The sequence below is a fragment of the Tachysurus fulvidraco genome, chromosome 18, assembly GCF_022655615.1.
Source record: "Tachysurus fulvidraco isolate hzauxx_2018 chromosome 18, HZAU_PFXX_2.0, whole genome shotgun sequence".
Lineage (NCBI taxonomy): Eukaryota > Metazoa > Chordata > Actinopteri > Siluriformes > Bagridae > Tachysurus > Tachysurus fulvidraco.
In genome coordinates, this window is record NC_062535.1 from 20,560,526 (window position 1) to 20,573,110 (window position 12,585).

At 40.2% G+C, this 12,585-nt stretch overlaps 2 protein-coding genes across 2 annotated transcripts in view; both read left to right on the top strand.

Moving 5' to 3' along the window:
• LOC125139423 (integrin alpha-L-like) overlaps positions 1-1,073 on the top strand; it is a 43,983-nt gene extending 42,910 nt beyond the window's left edge. Inside the window, exon 26 of the mRNA XM_047803428.1 lies at positions 215-1,073. Coding sequence (XP_047659384.1) covers positions 215-604 — 390 coding nt within the window. The 3' untranslated portion in view covers positions 605-1,073. The remainder of the gene's footprint in view (positions 1-214) is intronic.
• The window catches only part of sp6 (Sp6 transcription factor), a 64,134-nt gene extending 54,099 nt beyond the window's left edge, over positions 1-10,035 (top strand). Inside the window, exon 4 of the mRNA XM_047803431.1 lies at positions 8,465-10,035. Within this exon, the coding sequence (XP_047659387.1) occupies positions 8,582-9,481 (900 nt within the window). The 5' untranslated portion in view covers positions 8,465-8,581 and the 3' untranslated portion in view covers positions 9,482-10,035. The remainder of the gene's footprint in view (positions 1-8,464) is intronic.
• Positions 10,036-12,585: the final 2,550 nt, after the last annotated feature.

Sequence of the window (12,585 nt, forward strand, 5' to 3'; positions counted from 1 at the left end):
ACTTGCTTACAATTAACTGGACTGATAGAATATTTAACTGTCAGCCAGCTAACAGTGGTGTAAGTGCCCAGTTGTGTCTGATGGTAGTGATGGAAATCAGTAGTGTTGGTAGAGTTAATAGTGTTAACGGTGTCAATGTTAAATGTGTGTGTGTGTGTGTGTGTGTGTGTGTGTGTGTGTGTGTGTGTGTGTGTGTGTGTGTGTGTGATTATAGGTGACTCTGCAATTAGAGCTCGTAATTCCTCCTGATATAAGAGCAATCAGTGGGACAGGTGGATTTCTCGGATTTCTCCTGCTCATCATCATATTTTTTACTGCTGTTAAACGTAAAAGACAATCAGACCACTACACAGTACACTCCAGAAAACTCCAGCACATATCAGTACATTCCAGTACACACCAGTACACACCAGTGCACACCAGTACACAAAAGTACACACCATTACACACCAGTACACTCCATGAACTCTTTGAAGAAGGGAATGAGAACAGAAGTGAGGGAGAAGATGAAGGCTGCAGTGCTGATACAAACGGAAAGCCAGGACAATCTTCTTCCACAGCTGAAGAGAAACCGTTTATTCCTGTGTCACAAAATGTAGAGTGAAAATTCTTTACTGAGGAAATACTAACTGTATCTGTAACCCTGTCTGTAATATTTTTGCAGTATATTACATATATCTATGAGTGCAGTGTGTATAGTAGGTGGGCCCCAGTGTCCAGGACAAGATGATTATGTGTCTGTAGACAATCTTATAGAACGTCATCATTTTAGTTACAATATATAATATATATCATCATATTTTGTCCAACCTGCTGCTCATTCCTGATTTTCGCTTCCTGCTGTGCTACACACAGTTATGGCCATTGAGAAGAACTGTGTATATTTAGTAGATTAATTTGCTTGGACGGGATAACAGACAGAATAATTCCACAATGTACGCTGATCTTATATTAAAATAATCAGTATGTGATTGTGTGTGTGTAATATAGGATGTGGGATGTGATTCATTTATTAGTAATAAGGCTGTTGTGCATAATGATTTGCATAATAATAAATAGTATATTTAAAAGTCTTTATTTTTGACGTTATATTTTCATATTAAGATTTTTACACTGACTCACTATCACCTTTTCCCTCTCATAAAGATTAATTATGTTGGCTTTGATTTCCGTTATAAGCTTATTATTATTATTATTATTATTATTATTATTATTATTATTATTATTAGACAAAAAAATATTTCAAAAAATGCAACCTAGTGCGTTCGAGCCACATGCACCAAATTCGGATATGTCGTAGATCCTGGTCTGAAGTTGGTTGCTTCTATTTTTCTAAGCGATCGGAATTCCGACATTTCCGGTACGGAAGCTCAAAGTGGCCTTTTTTCCCATAAACTTCCATTATAAACTTTTGAGGTTTATAAGTCGGCAAGTTTTCGAGCGATTTACACCGAACTCGGACAGGTTCTTTAGGACCTTACTCCGGACAAAGTTTTTATTTCGGACTTCCGACGGAATTTTCGGTTTTCCCGTAGTCAACGATCAAACATCCCATAGACTTGAATGGGGAATTCCGAAAAATCCTCTAAGCTCTCACACACACAGCGTGCGCAGACCTCAGGCATGGCTTCTCTCTCTGTGATCCACGCAGTATAATAATAAGTAGAATCCCATAATGACTGCAGTAATGACCCAAATTTCTGGGTGTTCATCTAGCGGAGAACCTCACCTGGTCACTCAACACCAGCGCCATCACCAAGAAAGCCCAGCAGCGTCTCTACTTCCTCCGAAGGCTGAGAAAGGCACATCTCCCTCCCTAAACATTTGCACAACATGGACATGTGACATATAAAAACACTCAGCACAATGAGGGGAACTGCCCCACGGGTATTCGGGTCACGTCACGTGTAGCCCCGCCACAAAAACAACGGAAATCAAAAATTTGCACAACATGGACATTTGACATATCAAAACACTCAGCACATTGAGGGGAACTGCCCCACTGGTATTCTGGTCACGTGACGTCACGTGACGTCATTTGAAAATTAAAAATTTGTACAACATGGACATGTGACATATCAAAACACTCAGCACAATGAGGGGAACTGCCCCAGGGGTAATATGGTCACGTCACGTGACATCACATGATGTCACATGTAGCCCCGCCCCAAAAACAAGCAAAATTAAAAATTTGCACAACATGGACATGTGACATATCCAAACACTCAGCACAATGAGGGGAACTGCCCCACGGGTATTATGGTCACGTCACGTGACGTCACGTGATGTCACATGTAGCCCCGCCCCAAAAACAAGTAAAATTAAAAATTTGCCCAACTTGGACATGTGACATAAAAACACTCAGCACAATTAGGGGAACTGCCCCACGGGTATTCTGGTCACGTCACGTGATGTCACTTGTATCCCCGCCCCAAAAACAAGCAAAATTAAACATTTGCACAACATGGACATGTGACATATCAAAACACTCAGCACAATGAGGGAAACTGCCCCACAGGTATTCTGGTCATGTCACGTGACATCACGTGTACCCCCGCTCCCAAAATAAGCGAAATCAAAAATTTGCTCAACATGGACATGTGACATATCAAAACACTCAGCACAATGAGGGGAACTGCCCCACGGGTATTCTGGTCACGTCACCTGACGTAACGTGAGGTCATGTGAAAATTAAAAATTTGCACAACAGGGACATCTGACATATCAAAACACTCAGCACAATGAGGGAAACTGCCCCACAGGTATTCTGGTCATGTCACGTGACATCACGTGTACCCCCGCTCCCAAAATAAGCGAAATCAAAAATTTGCTCAACATGGACATGTGACATATCAAAACACTCAGCACAATGAGGGGAACTTCCCCACGGGTATTCGGGTCACGTCACGTGACGTCACGTGTAGCCCCGCCCCCAAAACAAGCGAAATCAAAAATTTGCACAACATGGACATTTGATATATCAAAACACTCAGCACATTGAGGGGAACTGCCCCACGGGTATTCTGGTCACGTCACGTGACGTCACTTGAAAATAAAAAATTTGCACAACATGGACATGTAATATATCAAAACACTCAGCACAATGAGGGGAACTGCCCCACGGGTATTCTGGTCACGTCACGTGACGTCACGTGTAGCCCCGCCCCCAAACCAAGCGAAATCAAAAATTTGCACAACAATACATCCAACATTAAGAATTGCATGTACTGTTCTATGCAGTATTATAAGTAGAATCCCATAATGACTGCAGTATTGACATGAAATGTCCAAACCCTCAGTAGCCACTTTTTGCCAAAAGTATTGGCACTCCACCGGATATTCTGGTAACGTCATGTGACATCACGTGTAGCCCCGCCACCAAAACAAGAGAAATCACAAATTTGCACAACATGGACATGTGACATATCAAAACACTCAGCACATTGAGGGGAACTGCCCCACGGGTATTCTGGTCACGTCACGTGACATGAAAATTAAAAATTTGCACAACATGGACATGTGATATATCAAAACACTCAGCACAATGAGGGGAACTACCTCACAGGTATTCTGGTCACGTGTAGCCCCGCCCCCAAAACAAGTGAAATCAAAAATTTGCACAACATGGACATGTGACATATCAAAACACTCAGCACATTGGGGGGGAACTGCCCCACGGGTATTCTGGCCATGTCACGTGATGTCACGTGACGACACTTGACAACACGTGAAAATTAAAAATTTCCACAACATGGACATGTGACATATCAAAACACTCAGCACAATGAGAGGAACTGCCCCACGGGTATTCTGGTCACGTCACGTGACGTCACGTGCAGCCCCGCCCCCAAAACTAGCGAAATCAAAAATTTGCACAACATTGATGACACGGGACGACACGGGACAGCACGTGTAGCCACGCCCCCAAAACAAGCGAAATCAGAAATTTGCACAACATGAACGACACGGGACGGAATATTGAATAGTGTTACTGAAAACACATACAGTCTTTACTACATTCAGTAGTCTACTGAAAACTACAATGTCTACATTTTTACACAAGTAGGGGCTGGGTTGGGTTAGTATAGACAAAAAGTACAAGATACAGATAGAGCAGGTGGCAGCATAAACCCTCATTCCCACATCACAATATATAGTATGTAAAGTAAAGTGACACATACCTGCACATAATCATGGCGCAGATCCTTGACCCTGACACTGTTCCTCTCAAATGGCACCCTGTACAGCTGCTTCATTCTGAAGTTATGTTTCTGTAGGATGCGACTTATTGTAGAAAAGCTGACCCTGTTGATATTGTTGAATACCATTCTATCCGCAATTATGCGCTGTTGCAACTCACGAAGTCGGATTGCGTTATTTTCTTGCACCATTTGAACGATGGCAAGCTTTTGTTCTTGAGTAAAGAGACGTTCCCTTCCACCTCGAGGAGGTAGCCCAACCATTCAGTAAAAAATGCCACCACAAGATGTCATTGGTTATGTTCTTTTTCAAATACTGTACTTTCAAACTGTACACAGTACTGTAACATCACAATGATACTCATTTACATATACTTCACAGCACTACTCATTTTTGAATAGTACTTTACAGTAATACTGTAATATGATACAGAATCATGTGACACATACAGTAGGTACAGTCTGGAGCAGAAACTTGAAGATATACCTGTTCTCCAGTTGGAATGTTCTTATTATCGATGCTACTGTGTAGCGACTGAGGTTAGGGTGGATTCTTTGCCCAGCCTCCCTCATGGATAAGCCATGATTTATGACATGGTCCACCAGAGTAGCCCTGATGTCATCCGATACACGTCTCCGCACTGGTCCTCGTCTTTGTCCTCTTCCACGTCCACGTCCAACTCCTCTCTCTCTTTGTCCTCCTCTTACTCTTACTCACATTGCCTCCATGCTTGCAAAGTTCTCAGAATGTCTTACCTGAGGCCTATTTGTAGTGCTAAGGCTCAGACCGATTGGTGTTCTGTTTTTTGTACAAGTGTTTTCAGGTGTGTATGTAGTTTCAGGTGTGTATGTGTGCCTATAATTGCCAGATGAGTTTTGCATTTTGAACAGAGTGTTTTCCCAATGATAACAGATGATTTCTTTTTTGAAAAATGTGTCTAATGTAAGAAAACATAAGTGTGCTTATTGCAAAGTGAAAAGTTGACAATGTGTTTCAGCTATGGTTACACTGTGTTTAAGCATATGCTACAAGAAATTTAGGTATTGAGGCTTTGGTCTAAGCATTCGGATTTAGTGTGCAAGCAATGGGCAAAAACTGTAATAGAAAATGATCTTATCCACTCTGCACTGGCTCCCAGTCACAGAACCTGAGCTCAGGTCAGAGAGAGTGACCAAATGAGTAAATGTTAGGGTTATTATAAAGCAAATAAACACCAAATAATGACACTAGTAATGAGCAGAAATACAAAACTTAAAATCTGTTGGTAAAGTCTGTGTCTTTAAGGTAAAACTTTAATATCGAAGTGTTCTGCTGAGGTTTCTGTCATGTGTCGATGTGGATCTGTTCTACAGCCAGAATGTCTCACTGGGTCAGTTGTCTGATCTGTACACCAGGTTCAGAGCTAATAGAGAAAGAGGTTAGAGAAGTCGGAGAAGTTCAGGGACTGGAAGCATTACAAATGCACAAAACTAATGAAATTTTACATTGAATTTGAATTCTAAATTGTTAAAGTGTATAAGAGTCAAAATCTTCATTTAAAATACTTAACCAGTTAATATCATTCTTTCTCAGTTCCAGAGTCATTTTAACAAAGTGTTAAATAAACCTTAACTTCAGTTAGTGTCTGATCTCACCAATGCTCCTGTAGCTGAATCATCACTAATCCCAACAGCCACAATCCAGGGTGCACATTGTTATGGCCGTATGATGTCATTTGCATGGATGTAATGAATTAATAAACAGTTTGCAGAGCTCCTACTTTAAATATAAATTATAAAATAATTTTCCAGATAAAGTATGGGCTGGACAACATCCTCAAATATAAGTGTCTGGTGTGGAGGACATTTAGACCAGCAGAGTGTAGAATGTTCACAACAGGTTCTTCAGGTGTCTCGGCTTCCTCAGAGTGAGGAAACTCAAAGGAAATGAGAAGCAGTCTGCAGTTCACTTCTTCTTCTTCTTCTTTTACTAGAATGTGTTCTGATTGATCTAACATACCACGAGCTGAACAGACCCCCCCCACACACACACACAGTGAATGCTGTCATGAGTTTTTAGATTTTGTTCCAACAAAAACACAATTCAGTAGAGCTCTAATATATAAAACATCCTTATAAGTTAATTGATTAAATTGGAACACAGCACAGAGCTGCTCTGAAAATGAAATGATCAAGAAAAGTGTTTGAGAGTAAAATTCAGCCTTTATATGAGATATTACAGAATATCAATAACAACATAATAAAATAACAGCTACCATTTCCTAATATTCTGCACCTTCATCTTTAAATAATGAAACTGCTGATTCAGATTTTAAAGAATTGTGTTTAATGACAATAACAGAGTGAAGCGTCATCGAACTCAGACAAGACAAAGTGAGCAACAAAATAACATCAACCCACTAACATCAACCCACTCTATTCTTCTGCCTCTCCTTCTTCTTCTTCTTCTTCTTTTCCTCCTCCTACTTCTTCTTCTTCTTGTTATTATTATTATTATTATTATTATTATTAGCTATTCAGCTCTTAATTTATACATAGGTAATAAATGTTTGTGTGAGTTTCTGCTCTTTAATTCTTTAATAAATTATACTCAGAAATAAAAGTATGAAAAGTATTAAATATTAAACTAAAAGTCAGACAAGTCAAGTTTGAGTGAAACTTCACCACATCATAAAGTCACCAGATCTTCAACTGAAATAAACTTTACTTTATTAAATTCTACATCTAAGTGTGTGTGTGTGTGTGTGGTGTTTGTGTGTGTGTTTGTATGTGTTGTGTTTGTGTGTGTATATGTGTGTGTGTGTTTGTGTATATGTGTATGTGTTTGTGTGTATGTGTGTGTGTATATGTGTGTATGTGTTTGTGTGTATATGTGTGTGTGTGTTTGTGTGTGTATATATGTGTTTGTGTGTGTGTGTGTATGTGTTTGTGTGTGTGTGTGTATGTGTCTGTGTGTGTGTTTGTGTGTGTATATGTGTTTGTGTGTGACTGTGTGTATGTGTTTGTGTGTGTATGTGTGTGTGTATGTGTTTGTGTGTGTGTATGTGTGCGTATGTGTACTGTGTCTGTGTCTGTGTGTCTATACTGTTTGCGTGTGTGTGTGTGTGTGTGTGTGTATGTGTCTGTGTGTATGTGTGTGTGCTAACAGCAATTACTATTATTAGCAGCTCTAATGTAAACAGTGTTAACTCTAATAACTGTGTTATATTCACCAGCACTACATGTTACTCATGACTCTCTGGCTATGCTAATGCTGCTAACACCACATAATATCACACAGTCTGTGGTAACAACAAATCACTATTATTCAGTGATAAAGTTTGTGAGCAATCTTAAACAGTGATAATTTTATTATTACTAACTTAATGCTAACTGCAGCAATTATATTCAGTCCTAACCAGATAATGCTAACTGTGCTATCCCTACTATTAGCAAACCAGTGTAGAAAGCTAACAACCATGCACAAACTGTTTATTGATATTCTACAGTTATAATTCAGTAACAGTTTGTGTTAATGCTAACTAAAACACCCCAGTAACACTAATTCTGTCAGCAGGTCTTCGCATCTGGAATCCACCTTCCAACAATAAATGCCCCTCGCACACATACACACTCTCACACACACACACACACACGCACACACACGCACAAGTTTTATATTCACAAATGTTGAACATAGTACAAGTATTTGCTTGTTTTTTTATATAAGGAAGACTATGATAATTCATCCATGATTGTGCACACACGCACGCACACACACACACACACACACACACACACACACACACACACACACACACACACACACACACACACACACACACACACAATCCCTTTAACTACAGCTCTTCTTCCAGATTGTGGGAAGTACCTGGTAGTTTAGATGTATGTTTGTGTGTGTGCCATGTTCTAACACGTTTTATGTCTTTCTACACTGTGTGTGTGTGTGTGTGTGTGTGTGTGTGTGTGTGTGTGTGTGTGTGTGTGTGTGTGTGTGTGAGATGGTGGGGAGGGGGAGTCACTGCTGTCAGCAAGTGTGTGAGAGAGACAGGAAGAGTTTTTGTGCATATAAACATGGAAAAGTGATTCATCAGTAACACACCTACCACAAAATATGATAACAAATAAACAAACTACAGTAACAGCTGCCACACCTGCCATAAACACTAAAAATAAACAACCCTAAGCAGTCTAGTATTACCTTATTTACTCAGCTACCTTAAGAACCTACTGTCTTGCTATTGAATGTTTTTTCCCCTCCACAGGTCTCCTTTCTTTGAATAAATTCTGACGTGTGCCTGGAATGTGCTGAATTGTTGCCCACTCGAATAAACACCCCAAAAAACCTCACACTTAGGAAAAAGCACACACATCCACTCTTCATGGCACACCCATATGAGCCATGGTTGCGTGCGGCGCCCCCTGGAGGCCCGGAGGAGGTGGGCATGTCTGGTTGGTGGGATCTTCACAGTGGAGCTGCAGGAGGCTGGATGGACCTTCAGGGGTCAGCAGCACTTGGGGTTGGAGGCGGGTCCATGGCTCAGGGCGGCCCCATGGGCCTGCAACCAGCAGTCAGCACCTACAACCCTGAGGCTCAGATGTGCTGCCTGCCGTCCTCACCCCACGCTGGTCCACTTTACCCCCCTGATGGCTTCAAAATGGAGCCACTGGCACCGGACATGATGCATACTCCACATCACTCCACCTCCTTTTCCCTGGAGGAGTCACAGGAGGGAGCGAGTGGTTCAGCTCGGCCCAAATCACAGCGCCGGTCTGGAACCAGAGCTCCAGGTCAGACAGCCTGCCGCTGCCCAAACTGCCTTAGCGCAGAGTCTGTAGGAGCAAACAATGATGGAGATGATGCCAACAAGCGCAAACACCTTCATAACTGCCACATCCCGGGCTGTGGGAAGGCCTATGTGAAAACGTCGCACCTGAAAGCCCACCTACGCTGGCACAGCGGTGACCGGCCCTTTGTCTGCAATTGGCTGTTCTGTGGGAAACGCTTCACACGCTCGGATGAGCTGCAGCGCCACCTGCAGACGCACACCGGTGCAAAGCGATTCAGCTGCAGCGTTTGTCCTCGTGTGTTCATGCGCTCTGACCACCTAACAAAGCACATGCGTGTTCACGAGGAGCAGGGAGGCACAGAAAACCCCTCACCTGCCTCCATCAGTGACGGAGCTCTGACTACTAATCCACCTACTGGGGCGACACCGAACCTGCGACTGAAAAGTGAAAGCAGTGCAAGTGGAGACGAAACACCAGCAAATAACACCTAACTGACTTATCCCTGAAGCTATTACTGTACTGTACTGTACTGCTCCTGCTAATGCTAAACTACACCTTGCTAATTACTGCACTGTTAGTATCATCTAGTAATGAATCAGGGTGTTAGCATTGTTAGCATGAACTAACACTGGATAAATAAAGGTGTACATTAGGCTGTTAACACATTCATTTTATTAACTGCAACATTAGCTTTAGAGCTGATGTCACCTGATTCATTTCACATGCTAACATTTCCAACACTGCTATATCACTGAATAAGGCACTAGATGATTTAAACAGTATATATGTTTAGGGCTGTTAGCATCAACTGATTATCACTAGATAAAATTAGTGTTACTGGGGTGTTTTAGTTAGCATTAACACAAACTGTTACTGAATTATAACTGTAGAATATCAATAAACAGTTTGTGCATGGTTGTTAGCTTTCTACACTGGTTTGCTAATAGTAGGGATAGCACAGTTAGCATTATCTGGTTAGGACTGAATATAATTGCTGCAGTTAGCATTAAGTTAGTAATAATAAAATTATCACTGTTTAAGATTGCTCACAAACTTTATCACTGAATAATAGTGATTTGTTGTTACCACAGACTGTGTGATATTATGTGGTGTTAGCAGCATTAGCATAGCCAGAGAGTCATGAGTAACATGCAGTGCTGGTGAATATAACACAGTTATTAGAGTTAACACTGTTTACATTAGAGCTGCTAATAATAGTAATTGCTGTTAGCACACACACATACACACAGACACATACACACACACACACACACACACACACACACACACACACACACACACAGACACACACACACACACACACACACACACGCAAACAGTATAGACACACAGACACAGACACAGTACACATACGCACACATACACACACACAAACACATACACACACACATACACACACAAACACATACACACAGACACACACAAACACATATACACACACAAACACACACACAGACACATACACACACACACAAACACATATACACACACACACAAACACATATATACACACACAAACACACACACACATATACACACAAACACATACACACATATACACACACACATACACACAAACACATACACATATACACAAACACACACACACATATATACACACACAAACACAACACATACAAACACACACACACAAACACCACACACACACACACACACTTAGATGTAGAATTTAATAAAGTAAAGTTTATTTCAGTTGAAGATCTGGTGACTTTATGATGTGGTGAAGTTTCACTCAAACTTGACTTGTCTGACTTTTAGTTTAATATTTAATACTTTTCATACTTTTATTTCTGAGTATAATTTATTAAAGAATTAAAGAGCAGAAACTCACACAAACATTTATTACCCATGTATAAATTAAGAGCTGAATAGCTAATAATAATAATAATAATAATAATAATAAGAAGAAGAAGAAGAAGAAGAAGAAGAAGAAGAAGAAGAAGAAGAAGAAGAAGAAGAAGGAGAGGCAGAAGAATAGAGTGGGTTGATGTTAGTGGGTTGATGTTATTTTGTTGCTCACTTTGTCTTGTCTGAGTTCGATGACGCTTCACTCTGTTATTGTCATTAAACACAATTCTTTAAAATCTGAATCAGCAGTTTCATTATTTAAAGATGAAGGTGCAGAATATTAGGAAATGGTAGCTGTTATTTTATTATGTTGTTATTGATATTCTGTAATATCTCATATAAAGGCTGAATTTTACTCTCAAACACTTTTCTTGATCATTTTCAGAGCAGCTCTGTGCTGTGTTCCAATTTAATCCATTAACTTATAAGGATGTTTTATATATTAGAGCTCTACTGAATTGTGTTTTTGTTGGAACAAAATCTAAAAACTCATGACAGCATTCACTGTGTGTGTGTGTGGGGGGGGTCTGTTCAGCTCGTGGTATGTTAGATCAATCAGAACACATTCTAGTAAAAGAAGAAGAAGAAGAAGTGAACTGCAGACTGCTTCTCATTTCCTTTGAGTTTCCTCACTCTGAGGAAGCCGAGACACCTGAAGAACCTGTTGTGAACATTCTACACTCTGCTGGTCTAAATGTCCTCCACACCAGACACTTATATTTGAGGATGTTGTCCAGCCCATACTTTATCTGGAAAATTATTTTATAATTTATATTTAAAGTAGGAGCTCTGCAAACTGTTTATTAATTCATTACATCCATGCAAATGACATCATACGGCCATAACAATGTGCACCCTGGATTGTGGCTGTGGGGATTAGTGATGATTCAGCTACAGGAGCATTGGTGAGATCAGACACTAACTGAAGTTAAGGTTTATTTAACACTTTGTTAAAATGACTCTGGAACTGAGAAAGAATGATATTAACTGGTTAAGTATTTTAAACGAAGATTTTGACTCTTATACACTTTAACAATTTAGAATTCAAATTCAATGTAAAATTTCATTAGTTTTGTGCATTTGTAATGCTTCCAGTCCCTGAACTTCTCCGACTTCTCTAACCTCTTTCTCTATTAGCTCTGAACCTGGTGTACAGATCAGACAACTGACCCAGTGAGACATTCTGGCTGTAGAACAGATCCACATCGACACATGACAGAAACCTCAGCAGAACACTTCGATATTAAAGTTTTACCTTAAAGACACAGACTTTACCAACAGATTTTAAGTTTTGTATTTCTGCTCATTACTAGTGTCATTATTTGGTGTTTATTTGCTTTATAATAACCCTAACATTTACTCATTTGGTCACTCTCTCTGACCTGAGCTCAGGTTCTGTGACTGGGAGCCAGTGCAGAGTGGATAAGATCATTTTCTATTACAGTTTTGCCCATTGCTTGCACACTAAATCCGAATGCTTAGACCAAAGCCTCAATACCTAAATTTCTTGTAGCATATGCTTAAACACAGTGTAACCATAGCTGAAACACATTGTCAACTTTTCACTTTGCAATAAGCACACTTATGTTTTCTTACATTAGACACATTTTTCAAAAAAGAAATCATCTGTTATCATTGGGAAAACACTCTGTTCAAAATGCAAAACTCATCTGGCAATTATAGGCACACATACACACCTGAAACT